This window comes from Rhineura floridana, chromosome 1 (assembly GCF_030035675.1).
Source record: "Rhineura floridana isolate rRhiFlo1 chromosome 1, rRhiFlo1.hap2, whole genome shotgun sequence".
Lineage (NCBI taxonomy): Eukaryota > Metazoa > Chordata > Lepidosauria > Squamata > Rhineuridae > Rhineura > Rhineura floridana.
The window spans coordinates 204,314,978-204,332,802 of NC_084480.1; the positions used below are offsets into that span (position 1 = coordinate 204,314,978).

General features: G+C 41.2%; 1 protein-coding gene across 5 annotated transcripts in view; it reads right to left on the reverse strand.

Annotated features, from left to right (window-relative positions):
- The window catches only part of BCL2 (BCL2 apoptosis regulator), a 204,315-nt gene that overhangs the window by 125,950 nt on the left and 60,540 nt on the right, over nucleotides 1-17,825 (reverse strand). For 4 of the 5 annotated variants that reach the window (XM_061590356.1, XM_061590364.1, XM_061590348.1 and 1 more), the window contains exon 3: nucleotides 17,062-17,342. The exons of the other annotated variant lie outside the window; for it this stretch is intronic. In XM_061590356.1, coding sequence (XP_061446340.1) covers nucleotides 17,130-17,342 — 213 coding nt within the window. In that variant the 3' untranslated portion in view covers nucleotides 17,062-17,129. Of the gene's footprint in view, nucleotides 1-17,061; nucleotides 17,343-17,825 lie in introns of those variants that run through there. 5 annotated transcript variants of the gene reach the window in all.

Here is a 17,825-nt window from a genome sequence, read left to right on the forward strand (position 1 = left end):
TGACTTGGTATAAGGCAGCTTCCTATGCACCAGATATGGATTATAACTTCCATCATCCCTGACCGGCCATGTTGGCTAGGATTGAGGGTAGAGACACACTTACTGTTGTGCCAGTTCCATTGCATCTCCACCTCTGTTTTCTGAAAACAGGAACACACAATGCTAGTCACACTCTACCCTTTTTTACTCAAAAACCTGGTTGGATCAGCTTGAGTGCATTTTAAAAAAAATGCATGTTCAGACAGATTTCACAACTGATTGGTAGATCAACCCGCTGCCACTCCAGGTGTGGCCAATGGAAACACTTTGCTGTAGATTCAGGCAGAGACAGTCACTGGCCTAACACTTTGCCACCACTGAAAGGTCTGAAGTCAGCAGCAGGGAATGGAAATGTGGCCAGCAGACTAAATTCAAAATGCTGCCAGAAAAACTATTTTCACTGTTTTTGAAGTGACCAGTGTGCCCACAGCCTAAGTCTAACAACATCTGGAAGGTTACAGAATCTCCATCCCAGCCCCCCTTTTATTTTTTCTTTATCTTTAAGGACATCTCCTTTTTTGCAAAATGGTGAGCATTGGTATACTGTTGGGCTAATGATAAAAAGCAGCTGCCACTGTAATCAAGGCATCTTCCAAAATGGACTACTGGACATGCCTTTTACCATCTGAAACTGATGCATCACTTGGGGTTAACTCAACAGCTTTAGGATGTGAGCCTGTATTAACAAAGCAATTTAGTTTACTGAGCTATTGGAAGCCTTTCAGTTGATTTTGCATCAAGTAGAAGAACTTTTTGAAATTATACTTCACTTATATGTAATTTGTTATGAATCCATGCTGCCTGGCAAATTTTTGTAGGTTAGTTAGAAAAAAGATATATAGATTTTTGTATGCATCTGCAGCACATACACAATATGAATTGTGTACATTTTATACATTTAACTGATTCTAGTTCATCAAATTTCCCTTTTTTTAGAGTCCGGTTTGGCTTGCGATTGATTATTGCTCTCATTACTTTTTATGATCTTGGATGAGTACAGAAAATGTTTTCTAGGAGACAAAAAGAAATTGGTTTTGAAAACCTTAATTTGAAAGTGGTGGCCAATGTGTATGTAATGCAAGAAATACAATCTCAGAGGTTTTAATAGTTCCATTTAAAAAAAATGACAAGAGCTGCTGGAAGGATGGACAGATGAGCAGCACTGATAAATTATTTAATCCCTTTTAAATTCCAGAATAAAAGGATTAAATAGTTTAGACTGTCTGGTACACTGTCTAAATTTTCCACAAATAAGTCTAGCATAGTATGTTAAATGACATTGATTAATCTGGTTGGAAACAATATAAAATCCAGTCCCTTTATTGGTGTTCTTGTTACTGTAAGATAGTGCATTCAGACCCAAATTCAATTTATCTTTCAGAAACATTTAAGTTTTCTGAATGTATATATTGCTACAGTATATACACAAACAAGCACATACACACAAATTAATTCTTCATTATTGCAGGCAAATTAAATTTTCTTTCTTTTACTCTTTCTCTTTACTGGAGCCCCTTCAGAGCATCACTATCACAAGACATATTACAGCATAAGCATAAAATTGTGAAGAAGGTAAAGGGGAAGAATTACAGGAAAAACTGAGAAATGGAGAAGACTTGGTATTCAACCTGGAATCTTTTGCATCCAAAGCAGCTGCTCTATCACTGAGCTGTGGCTGTGGCTTTTCCTCACTGTCAGTGGCCTAAACAACACATAGATTTATTCATTCATCTTTTGCCCTTAAAAAAAACCTTTAAAAAGCAGGTAAGACACTTCCAGGATTGCAGATGGGGAGTGAGCGGGATTGCCCCAACTTCAGAGAGGAAAAGATACATCAGAAATAGTAGATGCAGCAAAGGCACTTCCACAGTGACCCTAGTACTCTACAAAGTTTATGGATTGTATTCAATGTAGCACTGAGCAGATTGTTCCAACGGTGCAAGGATTTCTCGTTGCACAACAGAATGATTTCCCCCTCTCCCCCCTCACGTCCCTAAGTCTGTTCTGGGGCTTCCCGGGGCCTCTAGAACATATTTGGGGATGGTGCAGGGTGTGCGCAGGGGAACCTGTGGCCCTCCAGCGGTTGTTGGACTATAACATCATCCCTCATCACTGGCCACACTGGCTGGGGCTGATGGGTGGTGGAGTCCAATAACATCTGGAGGGCCATGGGTTCCCACCATATACGTTTGTCTGTTCTATAGTGACACATACAGTACGCTAAACAGAGCAAGCTTAGCTTATGTGTTAAAACGGGGGATGGTGGAGGACAGAGCAGAGGAATCCATCAGGGAGTTTAGCTATTACATTATTTCAGTATTTTTTTTAAAAAATGAAAGAAAAATACACTTGAGTAGTTTCATATGTAAGCAACGAAATGCAGTCCATTTTGGAGAGATTCATGAACTGTGCACAGAACAAAACGTAGTTCCTTATTGTTTTGTAGTTCCCAGCTTAGAATTTATCCAATTATATATCTATTGTGTGACGGGCCTAGCAGGAGGGATTCCATTTACAAGAAATGTTTCTGAGATCACAAACACTCCAGGCTAAATGCAAACACTGGAGCAGATGGTAACTGATTCAGTAGGACTATGCCTTGGGGTTCTAGAAGGGGGAAAGTCTTGGAAAGCAAACTATGCTGACAAAATAACCTTATTATTATATAACAGGGAAAAATACAACTTCATCAGTCCAGCATGTGGTTGGGGACTTAATTATACAACACAGTTTTGTTAGCTCATGTTTCGGAAGTATTCAAAAAAAGATGAGCAAGGGAGGTACATTTACCCATGTTAAGGGATAGCCAACACCTGCTCCTTTTCACTGTAGAAGCAAGCTCTACTGATTTGTGTAGAACTTCATATAATCATTGGGGAATTTTTAAAGACTCTGTTAAGGCTGATTTTGCACATTCCCTGAGGTGCAGGAAAGAGAAGTGTGAGTGAGTTGTGCTTGGGAATGTGCAGGAGGGAGATGCACAAAATCTGAAGGTGGAATCAGCTTGCACATCTCTGATTGAAGTTCCTTTTTTTAATGTTATATCAGCTGCATCCGAAACATGAAAAGCCATCTCCAAGGAAGTCTAAGGCTGCTACAATCCTTTATACTAGGAATGGTGAACCTGTGAATCTCTGGATGTCAGACTGCAACTGCCATCAGCCCCAGTCAACATGGCCAATAGTCCGGAATGATGGGAACTGTAATCCAACAACTGCTGGAGGGCTATAGGTTTCCCATCCCTGCTATACATACTTACCTGGGATTAAGCCCCATTGAACATAGGGCTCCTCCAGACGTCTGGGTATTTTTGCAGGTATATTCAGCAAAATGTGATTGATACAATAAGAATGCATTAGAGGTGGAATTATACTGGATGATCCACATATTATTCTGCATTATTACTTGTTCTGCGATCCTTCCCCAATGGCACTATTGCCATCTGGAGGGGTATAGCTACAGCACAACAAAAGTGGGACAAAAGTGAAATATTTGTGGTATTCAAAAATTTCAGAAGGAAGCTACAAGATACACACCGACTCAAAATCAAGCAGTATGTCCTCCCTGAAACTTCTGCAGGAGCAAACAGTACTGAAAGTCAGATCGCATATAACCACCCTGACAACATTATGAGCACAAATCATGATGAATGCTCAGAGACATCTGGAGGGGACTATAGTGGGTCTTTCTGAGTCAACATGCATCAGATTGTGCTGCAAGACACTCATTTTCACATGCTCTCTTTTGCATCTCTCCAAATGCCTTATCCCATATGGCAAGGGAAACCTGTAAGTAGGACATGAGCACAGCAGCACTCTCCTCACTTGTGCTCCCCAGCAACTGGCATTCAGATACGGAGGTTGTTCACAGTTAAAGTGGCTAGTAGTTATTGCTAGCCTTATCCTCCATGAATTTGTCTAAATCTCTTAAGCAGGTGGCCATTACTTTATTTATTGCATTTATATCCCATCTTTTCTCCAAGGAGCTCAAGGTGGCATAGTTTTTGTTTGCTACCCTGGGCTCCTACTAGGAGGAAGGGTGAGATATAAATTTAATATTCCCTTCCTCATTTAATCCTCACAACAACCCTGTGAAGTAGGTTAGGCTGAGAGTCAGTGATTGGCGCAAAATGACCCACTAAGCTTCATGGCCGAGTGGGGACAGCAACTGTTACACCACACTGGCTTTCTGTTGTTTGGAAACACCCTATGTTTTACTTGTAAGAACCTTCTGTTCAAAAGTTAATAAGACTGACGACTCATGAGACAGGATGTTCTCTCGTGAACCCTCCATGTACATATCGTACACGTGGAGTGGAACCCCCCCTCTGCCCCTGCCCCCTGATGTCTGTGCATTGGTGGAATTGTCAGAACGGAGAACCAACGTGTGAACAGCAGGACACATGTAAGCTCTACTTTCTGATTTTCCCCTGAACATATGACTATTGGATTACAGCAGCAGGTGTGCTCCCAAGTCCTAGTTCACAGGATTCAGATCCTGGTCTCCCAGGTCCTAGTCTGACACTCTAACCACTACGCCACACTGGCTTTACTACATCTTGGGGCAGCAAATTCCATAATTTAACTATGTGTTGTGTGAAGTAGTACTGCCTTTTGTTTATCCTTAATCTTCCAACATTCAGCTTTATTGGAAGATTGGAAGTTCTAGCATTATGAGAGAGGAGGAAAAACTTCTCCCTCTCCACCTTCTTTGCACCAGGCATTTTATACACCTCTAAGGCATTTGTGATGGAGCCCCTGAACTCTACAGCATAATAATGCTCCAGCGTAATTCTTCAGTGTTGCTATTCAATAGGGGAGCCAGTTTTAACCAATGGATGCCACTCACAAAAAATAACAACAGTAACAACAACGAAAAAGAAAATGTAATAGACAGGGCTGTCGGGATGACCAACAGGATGAAGCAGATGCTGCCAGGGAAGCAGACTGATGTAACCATGTAGTAATTCTGAACCTATTTTCCAACACAAATGTTTTAAGGCTTTTCCTTTTTTTAAAATACTTGGATCTCACAGATGTCAGCAGGCACTTTGCCTTGGAACTGAACTATGACTTCGTCCCATGCATAAAGGGCTCTGTTCATGTACATTTATGATATCATGCTTAATATACTTCATAGAACTGGTACAGTCAAGGGGTGTGATCCAGATGTGTTAAAATGATCCAGCTGGGCACAACCCACCATCTACTTAATAAACTTGTCAAAATTTCCTTTTGTTATATGTATCACTTTTGTATTCCACCCTTCATCTAAGGAACTCAAGGGAGAGTAATGATGTTATCCCATTTTATTCACACATTTTATCCTCATTGACTAAGAGAGGCAGCGACTTGTCCAAGAATAGCCAGGGAGCTTTTGGGCTAACCTTAAGTAGCTTCCACATTAGTCCTTTACTCCAGAATTGCCATCTTCGTTCACTCACTTTTTGCAGGGGATATACAAGATGTTGTTAAATTGTTGTATTATAGTACCTTCTGTATTGCTCTCCTATGTGTTTTTACACACACTTTATGGTGCTCCCCTCCTCCCTCCACTATAAAGTACGATTGTTGCAACAGCCTGTGCACTGTAGACAAGCAAAGCAAAATTAAGACTTAAGGAGAACTGTTCCTTTAATTTGAAATCTACGTTTGCAGATTCAGCTGTTTAATACAAAGATTCAAATCTCAGATATATAATTTTCAGAGAGCCAGTGTGGAATAGTGGCTAGAGTGCTGGACTAGGGTACTATGAGTCAAATCCCCACTCAGCAATGAAGCTCACTGGGTGACCTTGAACCAGTCTTATCTCTCAGCCTAACCTACCCCACAGAGTTGTGAGGATAAAACAGAAGGGAAAGAACCATGTACAATGCCTTGAGTTCATCGGAGGAAAGTTTGGGATACAAATGCAAGAACAAACAAATAAAAATGTTTGTGATTTTTTTAGTACTTCCCCCTACCAAATCCCTGTAAATAATATATTCTCTACAGAGTAATCTCATGCATACTTACTTGGAAGAAAGTCCTACTGTGTTCAATGGAGCTTACATCTGATATAGTAAGTTTAGGACTGCAGCCCTTATCTTTTATTTACATTTATGATAGTTAAAAGCTGCAGAATATCAACCATATTTTGAAAAATAGCCAACACCTCTCACTTACTAATGTTTGCAGAGTGCTTTTAGAGAGAAGAAAATCACTCAGTGATTTTGCTGGCAACTGATCCATAAATGTGACAGAGAGCAGATATTCCACATTCTGCTTCTGATGTTCTATGCACATCTGGTACAAAAAGGCAAACCTTTTACAAAATCTCAAAAACATTGAATGGTCTATGCATTCAGTGCATAGGGCTGCTGCTCTATGAATTAGCTGCAAAGAGAACATTACCTGAGCACTTGTGAAGTTCTGTTGGAACTATCTAAGGTGGGGCAGAAGAACTAGATTTTAGCTCTTTCACAAGAGGATAGCAACCATCACATTGAGAGCTAGACTGGTTAAAGCCTCCATTGCATCTCCTCTTTCTATCATGATACACAATGCCCATTGATAAAGAAGGAAGCTAACATGCAGAGATCATCACATGAGCCACTTGTTCCATTCATCCTCAACAAGTGTGATCTGGCCATATAATTAGCAGCTCTGTTATTGTCATCTTTAGGACTTATCAGCAAACCTGTTACCCTGCTTTAACTGGATCAGGTGAGTGAGACACGCACACACAGAGTGCCAAATAATAAGTAAAACAACTTAGTAAACATCCCTGTAAGTTATCTGACAAATCGTATCATTACAACAATAACTGCAATTAAGACTGTTGTGAACCCATTGTAGCTTTGATACACTGTTTTTTTATGTTTTGTTTTCCAATCCCTATATTCCAGTCTTACATTATGAGAACAGCAAAAGGACCAGCTTTTTAATATAAAAAAACTTAGGGGGGTATTTACCTCTGAATATATCTCAGGGTTACTCTGGTATAAAGTATATATGGATTTAGTACAGGGAAGAAATACCAGGTGTTCAAATAAATTACTATAATGAATCTATAATAATGAATGTCTATTATACCTCAGATCTGCCCCCCCCACAAAATGTATGGAAAGTTCCTTAGATAGGCTCCCCATTCTATCAAGCCACTTTCAGCATGGTTACATAGCATGCTGATCTTGTCCAACTTCTGAACACAGTCATCCCTACTGCAAAGTAATCATATTTCCAACCATAAATATCCATCTATAGTGGTGGCACTGGAGATGAATGTCTCTCTTGACTCTGATGTCACAAAGGTGAGGGAAGCAGAAAAAATTCAGCTTGAACTGCTCTGAGAGGCAGGAGAAACAAAAGGGCCTAAGTTTTCCCAGGAGATGTTAAGTTTACCAGCCTGGAATTTCCGGGATCCCTCCTGGATCCCTTTTTAAAGGTTGGTGTTACATTGGCCACTTTCCAGTCCTTCAGGTATGGAGGTGGATCAGAGGGACAAGTTACATATTTTTGTTTGAAGATCAGCTATCTCACATTTGAGTTCTTTGAGAACTCTTGGGTAGATACCATCTGGACACAACGATTTATTGGTATTTGTATTTACTTTGTCTATTAAGCCTAGGACCATCTCTTGTCAGCACTATCTGCCTCAGTTTCTCAGACATGCTTCCTGCAAAAGTTCGTTCAGGCACAGGGATCTGCCCTATATTCTCCACTGTGAAGAGAGATGCAAAGAATTAATGTAGCTCCTCTGAAGTCTTATCCTGCTTTACTCCCTTTGACTCCCTTGCTGTCCAAGGGTCCAACCACCTCCCTAGATGGTCTTCTGCTTTGAATGTATTTGAAGAATGTTTGTTATTGGTTTTTATGTTTTGAGCAATGTGATCCTCAAATTCTTTTTAGCATCCCTTATTGCCTTCTAAGAGGAAGGCAATGGTAAACCACCTCTGAATACTCCTTACTGTGAAAAACCCTATTCATAGAGTCGCCATAAGTCGGAATCAACTTGAAGGCAGTCCATTGCTTTCTTGCATTTCTTTTGCCAGAGTTTGTGTTCCTTTTTATTTTCCTCATTTGGACAAGACTTTTTTAAAAACAACTCCCACGTATTATAGAGTGATTTGGCGCTCTTGACTCTGTCTTTCAACTTTCTTTTTACCAATCATCTCAATTTTGGGAAGTTTTCTCTTTTGAAATCAAATGAGACAGTGTTGGATTCTCTTTGCAATTGGCCGCTTACAGTACATGTATGTTTAAGTTAATAGCACTATGGTTACTATTTCCAATAAGTTCAACAAAATTTAAACCTCACACCAGGTCCCTGGCAACTAAGATTAAGTTCAGGGTCATGGCCCCTCTGGTCAGTTCCATGACCAACAATTTTAGGGTATAGTCATTTAGGGTATCTAGAAATATTACTTCTTTGTCATACAGGGAAGTATAGCCATGGGGAGGTGGTGCACTACCATAGAAGACGAGGGCAAGGCTATGTATGCTTTGTTCCTTGCTGCCTCTCCTCTCATGGACGGGTTCCTCATTGCTCATCTGCTGTGTCCATTGGCCTATGTGTGTTGTTGTTTAACTCCAGATCGGTACACAATAAGACCACACTCATCCATGATTTGATTGTGGATGAACATGCTGATTTGGTGTGCATTACCAAGACCTGGGTGTGTGAGCTGGGAAGAGTTGATCTGACCCAGCTTTGCCCACCTGGATACTCAGTGCAACACCAACAAAAGCTGCAGAGACGGGAGGGGGGTTGGAGTTGCTGTGGTCTACAGAACTTCCATCTCTGTCACCAGGAAACCACTGTGTCTTGGAGCTGGCTGTGAGGGTCTGCACCTGATGTAAACTAGGAGACAGTAAATTAGGGTTGCTGCTGGTGTACCATCCACCCTGTTGCCTGTCAGCTTCTTTGACCGAGCTGGTGGAAGCCATCTCAGCTGTAGTATTGGAAGAGCCCAGAACAATAGTCCTGGGTGATTTTAATGTTCATTCTGAGGCTGCCTCTAGTGTTCCAGCTTGGGACTTCATGGCCTCCATGACAACCATGGGGCTGTCTCAAGTTGTCACCTGCCCAACACAAAGTGCAGGGCACACCCTCAACTTAGTTTTTGCTACAGATGGAGAAAGGGGTGGTCTGGAGATAGGGGGGATGTATGTCCCTCCATTGTCATGGTCAGACCACTTCCTGGTGAAGTTTAGACTGATACTCCAATCCTCTCCTGCAGGGGTGGTGGACAGATTAAGATAGTCTGCCCCCAGAGACTAATGGAATACACAGGATTCCTGGATGCCCTAGGGGAGTTTCCAGTACATGGAGCAGTTGACCCTGTTGAAACCCTTGTCATGCTGTGGAACAGTGAGGAGCATTGGGCTCTTGACATGGTTGTCCCTGAGCATCTTCTCCTGCACTGTGGAGCCAGGTTTGCACCTTGGTACACCAGTGAGCTAAGGGCAATGAAATATGCTGGACGACACCTAGAGTGCAAGTGGCGACAGTCATGCCATGAGGCTCATCGGGCACGAGTAAAACATCATAACCATGCCGTGGATGGTGGTGAGGGCGGGAAAGAAGGCCCATTTCTCTGCCACCATCGCATCCTCAATTAGCCATCCAATGGAGCTTTTCCATATTGTCAGGGGTCTGTTGATATCAATGCCAGGAAATTGAGAAGTTTTAGACCCTTCGGAGGCCCAATCTGAATTGTTTGCAAAGCATTTTGGGGGTAAAGTTGCTTGCCTCTGTAGCAATCTTGATGCCCCATCCACATCTACTGTAGTCCCCAGTGAGATGTCCAGTGCAATGTCTGCAGCAACTTTTTGGGAACAGTTTCAGTTGATGCAGCCTCATGACATGGACAAGGTGCTTGCGACGATGTGGCCAGCTACGTGTCCTCTTGACCCTTGCCCTTCTTAGCTTATTAAAGCTTGCTGAGGGGGTCTGACCGAGTGGATCCAGGGTGAGGTCAACACATATTTGCAGGAGGGAGTGGTTCCAGCCACTCTGAAAGAGGTGGTGACCCAACCACTCCTGAAAAAGCCCACCCTGGACCCATTGGTTTGTGAAAACTACTGGCTGGCAGCAAATACCCCCTTCTTAGGGAAGGTGATTAAGAGGGTTGTGGCACAGCAATTGCAAGTACTCTTGGATGAAACAGATTATCTTAACCCATCCTAGTCTGGGTTCAGGCCTGGTTATGGGACTGAATTGGCCTTGGTCACGCAATGGATGACCTTTATCAGGAGGACAGGGAGAGTCTAACCCTGTTACTCTCAGTGGCTTTTGATACCATTGACCATGGTATCCTTCTGGGCTGACTTGGTGAGATGGGTATTAGAGGCACTGTTTTACAGTGGTTCTGATCCTATCTCCAAGGTTGTTTTCAGAGAATAGCGTTGGATGATTTGTCTTTTGGTGCCCTGGCAGTTGTGCTTTCGGGTGCCACAGGGTACCATCTTGTCCCCCATGCTGTTTAACATCTATATAAAGCCCTTGGGAGTGGTCATTAGGAGATTTGGGGGGACAAGGTATCAGCAGTATGCTGACAATACCCAGCTTTATTTCTCTGTAACTTCTGAACTGGGGAGGCCGTGCAAGCCCTGGAATGGTGCCTGGACTCGGTGGTGGGCTGGATGAGGGTGAATAAAGTAGAGTCTGAATCCAAGCAAAACAGAGATGCTGTGGGTTGGTGGTTCCCAAGTTCAGATAATTAGTCAGTTGCATGCTTTGGATGGGGTTGAACTCCTTCTGAAAGAGCAGGTCTGACGTCTGGGGGTGCTCCTGGATCAATCTTTGTCACTAGAGGCCCAGGTGACCTCAGTGGTTAGGAGTGTCTTTTACCAGCTTTGGCTGGTAAGACAGCTGTGGCCGTTTCTGGACCGGGATAGCCTGGCCACTGTTGCCCATGCACTGGTAACCTCTAGGCTGGATTACTGTAATGTACTCTATGTGGGGTACCCTTGAGGTTGGTCTGGAAGCTGCAGCTGGTGCAAAATGTGGCATCGAGACTGGTCATGGGGCAGGGTATCGCCAACATGTCACCCCGCTGCTGAAAGAATTCCACTGGCTACCTCTTAGATACCGGACTAAGTTCAAGGTTCTAGTTTTGGCGTACAAAGCCCTATACAGCTTGGGACCAGGATACCTGAAAGATCATCTTACCTCTTATATACCTAGTCAGTCACTGCACTCTGCAGGTGAGGGCCTCCTGCAGATGCAATTTTATCAGGAGGTCCATTCCGCACAACATAGGAAACGAACTTTTAGTGTAGTGGCACATACCCTTTGGAATTCCCTCCCCTTAAATATTAGTCAGGCACCATCTCTGTTATCTTTTCGGTGCCTACTGAAGACCTTCCTCTTTCAACAAGACTTTTAAGTAGAGACCTTATCCCAGTCTGTGTTGGAATTGCTTTTTAATATATTTTAAAACTTTTTTTTAAAAAAAGAGTTTTTTAAACTAAAAAAAATGTTTTTGTTTTAATGTATTTTAACGTCTGTTTTTATGATGTTTTAAAGAGTTTTTAGTGCTTTTGTTTGCTGCCTTTGGCTCCTACTGGGGGGAAGGGCAGAATATAAATCTAATAAATAAATGACTGGAACACATATGCAGCCAGTTTATGTCAGGGTAGTTGAAGTCACCCATTACTATAACATTTCGTAGTTTGGATGCTTCCTCAATTTTATTTTTCATCTCAAGATCTCCCTCAGCATTTTGATCGGGGGGGGCGATAGAATGTACCCAGGGCTAAATTACTCTTTGGGACCAGTATTGCCACCCACAATGATTCCGTGGAGGAGTCTGCCTCTTTTGGGGTTTCTAGCTTGCTGCATTCAATGCCCTCTTTCATGTATAGAGCGATATCACTTCCAATACATCCTTCCTGTCCTTCTGATATAGTTTATATCTAGGGATAATTGTGTCCTACTGGGTTCCTTGGTTCTTTCTTTCTGTTATGCTTGCTATATCAAAGCTGTCCTCTCCCATCTTGGCTTGGAGGCTTCTAGCACTAGTGTATAAACACTTGTATGCAGCATCTCTCTTCAAGTGTCTTTGGCACTTTTGGTTTGGCCTGTGGTACTTTTGCCTTTCTGGATTGCTATCCTGTGCCTCTGTACTCACAATGCCTAGTTCTAGGTCTATCCCATTTAAGTTTTCATCATTTTATAACATTTAAAACCTAATGGGGGGTGATGATGTGATTATTTCCCACGCTGGTGTCACTCCTCCTGCAAGAAGGGAAAAGGCAAAGTAATGGCAACAGATAACTTTGTGGCACCTTTACATTGATTATGTCACAAGATTTCCTGGACCAATAATTGTATGTCCTTAAAGTGTCACAAGACTCTGCTGCTTTTGCTGCAACAAAGACACCTACCCATCTGGAAATGGAAATGAAACACATGATCTCACTGTTCTAACATGATGTGATTCCCCAAACAAATTATGTGGCCTCCCCAAACAAATAACAGAGCCTGAGCACAGACAATCCCTATAGTGAATTTGCAGGAGTAGACCTCAAAGCAAGGGCTTAATACCATTTGGAATCTTTAAAACCAACATTCCAAACTACAGGGATTCTATTCCTCTTTACTACTTAGCTGATTATCAGGAACTAACTCCTGTTATTGTTGAGTCCTATCTTGTAGTCTGGTTCATCCTGTAGTGCATCTCTCAACATATCTTCTAAGCCTATTTTATGCATCTAATTAATCAGTATGTTCTCTATGAAAGTTTTTGCTACAGAATTTTTAGCCTCCCCCACCCATAAGAGCCTGCTGGATCAGGCAAGTGGGACATCTAGTCCAGCATCCTGTTCTCACAGAGGCCAAGCAGATGCCTATGGGAAGCACACAAGTAGGCTCTGACCACAAAAGCACTCTCCTACAGTTTTCAGCAACTGGTATTCAGAAGCATAGTGGCTCCAGCAGTGGAGGCAGAACATAGCCATTGGGGTTTTGTTGACTATATCAATTCTCAAAGAGGCAAAGGTATATTTCCTAGATAAAGAAGACAAGGGTGTATGTGTGTGTGTGGGGAGGGAGAGAGAGAGAGAGAGAGAGAGAGAGAGAGAGAGAGAGAGAGAGAGATGTTCTTATGTCCAGCAATTTCACTAAGAAAACTTACAGTTTAAATCAGTGTTTCATCCAACCAAGTCAAAGCACTTTTTAAATCCAATTTACTTCTACTGGGCAGTTTCAAGCACATGCTACTACCCTACTAAAATAAATGGGAGTGTAAAAGTGCTTAATTTTGTTGGATTGTGCCCAAATACATAAACCTTTCTGGTGTAAAATAGGATTCACATTTTTACTGAACTGAAATCAATATATACCTTCATTTTAATTTGAAACACACACACACACAATTTGTCTCAGAATCAGTGTGGAACAGGGCATGCCAACTAGCTATATTTCTTCAACATTTTTGTATATTAGTATTATTTGATTTATATCCCGCCCTTCCTCCCAGCAGGAGCGCAGTATATTCTACAAAGTATGTTCTACTTTGAATGACCACTCTAAAATAGGGCTATAACCTCTATCCACCAGAGGGCAGTAAGAACACACACTAAAATAAAAAAAATAAAAAAACACAGAAATTATACTTTTTATTAGGTTAACTGGGGTCATTTAAATTGTAGTTCTTGAACTATATTCTTGTCACCAGACATAGCTATCCAGGGAAAAACCCCAAACCCAGAGTTTATTTGATCAGGAGAGTCTGCTGCTATTTAGAACAAATGGCAAAAGAGGCTAGAACAGAACGTGACACTGAATATTGCCTTTTTAGTGTTCCAAAGTGCCCTCAAACAGGCCACTCAAACACTGCGAGCCCCCTCAAGCTTAGGGCAACTACAGATAAAAGAGGACAGGTCTCCTGTGACTTTAAAATAGTGTAGGTTCAGGAGCCCCGTCTAATTAGGCTGCAAACAGTTAAAAGTTTGCTGTAAGAAAAAGTTGATTTGTTCACATTATCTATTTTCTCCAGTGATAGAGAACCACTTGAAAAATAGGCAGCGGGCTGGTTTGCAGGTGAAGCTAAGCCAAACCATGGCTTTGTATGAATGCATGAGCATGAGGATTCCTGGAGAGGAGACTGTGGCTACAGCGCTCTGCCACTTGCTGTTGCGCTGCCATGAGCTAACCCATGGTTTGGCTTAGAGTGTTGTCCGAACTCAGGTTCGTGGTTTGTCTCTCCAGACAAACAATGAGCTGTAAACCCAAGAACAAATCTTAGTTACAGCTTGTGATTTATCTGGAGTGAGACAAAACTTACTCCCAGGTAAGCATGTATAGGAATGCAGTGTTATTCTTCCACTCAGTGGTGGCTCCATGTCAGTGGGGCAGTGGAATCTGCTCTGGGTTTTAGTTTGAACTTTCAAGGAGCTGTCCAAGATGCTGAATTTATTTTGGGAATATTTTACTTAATTTTTTGTTAGATTATATGCCCTATTTTAACTTTACTGGAAATTCATTTGGAAAATATGCTAAGTAAATATATAATTCAGTTGAAATACGATGGCACTACTTACAGTAGTAGTCAGAAAAGTTTTGTAATGTGCCCTTGGAGAACGTTTCTTTGGTCAAAATGATCCTGCACTCCAGTGACACCCACACCTCATTCTTTTCTTCCATTATCAAAGCTTATTTGGGGGTGGAATTCCATTTAATAAAGACTTGACATTTTAAACACAGAGCCTAACAGCATTTTCAAGAAAATCACAGTTCAACTGTCATGCAATGATAGCATCACAAATCATCATCTTTACGAATGTTGTAGGCCAGCCTACACAGCATTTGTCTCCATTTTATCTTCATGGCCATGTTGTGAAGCATGTTAGACAGTGTATGAGTGAAATATTGCCCAAAGCCATTCAGTAAGCCACATAGTTGATTTGGGACTTGAACTCAAGAGTCCCTGTCCAAGACTAGAATTTTATCTAGTATACCACACTGTGTTGAAGTGAATGGAAATCCACCTGTTAGTTGGACCTTCAGTTGAATTGTAAATGAGTTCTTAATATATGATACACCACGACAGTTACTTACGAGGTTACCCTAGTGCCATGAAACAAAGGCTACAATCCTATGCTCACTTAACCTGAAAATAAGTTCCAGTAAACTCAATGGAGCTTACTTTTGAGTGGACATATGTTGGATTGTATTGTAAAAGTACTAACATAATTTACACATTACTTGATCATAAATCTAGAGACACTTTCAAAGTTCCAGTTGCATAGAAATATGTTAGTTTTGTTTGAGAGAAGGCATAAGAGGCAAGTTCAGTCTTCTATTGAACAGAGCAACATTTTGTTGTTATGTGCCTTCAAGTCGGTTATGACTTATGGCGACCCTATGAATCAGTGACCTCAAAGAGCATCTGTCATGAACCATCCTGTTCAGATCTTGTAAGTTCAGTCTGTGGTTTCCTTTATGGAATCAATCCATCTCTTGTTTGGCCTTCCTCTTTTTCTACTCCCTTCTGTTTCTCCCAGCATTATTGTCTTTTCTAGTGAATCGGGTCTTCTCATTATGTGTCCAAAGTATGATAACCTCAATTTCATCATTTTAGCTTCTAGTGATAGTTCTGGTTTAATTTGTTCTAACACCCAATTATTTGTCTTTTTTGCAGTCTATGGTATGTGCAAAGCTCTCCTCCAACACCACATTTCAAATGAGTTGATTTTTCTCTTATCTGCTTTTTTCACTGTCCAACTTTCACATCCATACATAGAGATCAGGAATACCTTGGTCTGAATGATCCTGACTTTAGTGTGCAGTGACACATTTTTGCTTTTGAGGACCTTTTCTAGTTCTCTCATAGCTGCCCTCCCCAGTCCTAGCCTTCTTCTGATTTCTTGACTATTGTCTCCATTTTGGTTGATGACTGTGCCAAGGTATTGATAGTCCTTGACATGTTCAATGTCCTCATTGTCAACTTTAAAGTTACATAAATCTTCTGTCATTAGTTTAGTCTTCTTGACGTTCTCTTTAACTTTCATCAGCATTCATTTCAAATCATTATTGGTTTCTGCTAGTAGTATGGTATCATCTGCATATCTTAAATTATTGATATTTCTCCCTCCAGTTTCTCCCTCCTTCATCTTGGTCCAATCCTGCTTTCCGTATGATATGTTCTGCGTATAGATTAAACAAATAGGGTGATAAAATACACCCCATCTCACACCCTTTCCGATGGGGAACCAATCAGCTTCTCCATATTCTGTTCTTACAGTAGCCTCTTGTCCAGAGTATAGGTTGAGCATCAGGACAATCAGATGCTGTGGCACCCCCATTCTTTTAAAGCATTCCATAGTTTTTCATGACCCATTAATGTCTTGTTTCATTCCACCATCTGGGAACTCTTTTTTCTCATTGAATTTAGGAAGACATTGGTACATAGACATTAGGCTAAAAGGTCCTCTACGAGATTTCCCACAGGGTTTAAAAGCAGTTGAAAAACACAGGCCTAACACTATTTTACATCTTGTCAGTTTATGAATCTGTGGTTTTAGCTTCACTTTTTTACTTAGTATGGGGCGAAGAAAACGTAAATAACTGAGGGAGAAAATCCAGTGTAATAAAATAATTAGTTGAACCATCATGCAAAAAAACAGAAGGAACAATGCATAGTGTGTATATAACATGCATGAAACAAAGATTTTGTTTCTTGGATTTTGCTTTTGGTTAAATTGTTCATGGAGTGCAGAATTTACAGCAGAGATGGGGAACCTGTAGCCCTCCACATGTTTGCTAAACAGGCTAGGGGTTAATGGCAGTTAGGAGTCCAAAAACACCTGGAAGGCCACAGGTTCCCCATTCCTGATCTACAGCATATTGTATATCAGCTGTCTATTAAACCCTGCTATCAGGTACACTGCAATAAACACCCATATCCTTTATCCACATTCTCTGATTCCACCAAAGTAAAGAAACAAGATGAGGAAGTAAAAAAAAAAAAGCAAAAGCCACTCTGCATATTTTGACAAATAATATTTCATCCTGAGAAGCATCCAAAGATGCTGCCTTTCTGGAATTGCCACTTCATCTGTTCAGAATAAAACTAACAATATTCCTTTGTCATTACCAAAATGTCACACCGAAGGATCGGTCAACACCCCTTCATTTTTATTCAGATTAAATTTACAAAGAATCTGACAAGACATCTCAAGACATAGATCAAACATCGTCCTCCAGAAGATGCCATCTTCTTCAGCTGCATCCAGCCCAACACAATGAACACCTTCAGAAGTACCGCCATGGGTAGCGACTGAAACATGGCATGGAAGAAAAGGGGGGGAGGTTTCCTGTAAACATTTGCAAGAACAGTGTGTTAAAAATGCTCTTTGGAGTAAGACATTCCAGAGACACAAAGATTTTCCCTTCCTCTATCTCCCTTTTGGGACTAAAAACATGCAAAGCAAAGAGAAAAAGCATACCTCTTTGTTTAACTATAGCTAGTCAACATTTTTTTCTTAATTCATCCATTATCATTAAAATTCAAAAAGAAATTAAAAAGTACCAGTGGTGGAGATATAATGGTTTTTAGTCCTATACAGTTCTGTATGTTTTAAAAACACATGTCAGCGATCCTGGTATGGAGCCTGACATTAACTGCACACATGTGTAACTTTTGGGAAGCGACTACTACAAGAACAAGCACAGCATTTTGCTGCACAATTACTACAATTATTTTACAGTCTCAAAATGCACCTCTGGAACTAGACTGGAATCTTGGAACATTTCAAGTTCTCCTCATAGTAACTACCAGTGTAATATATATCTGAATT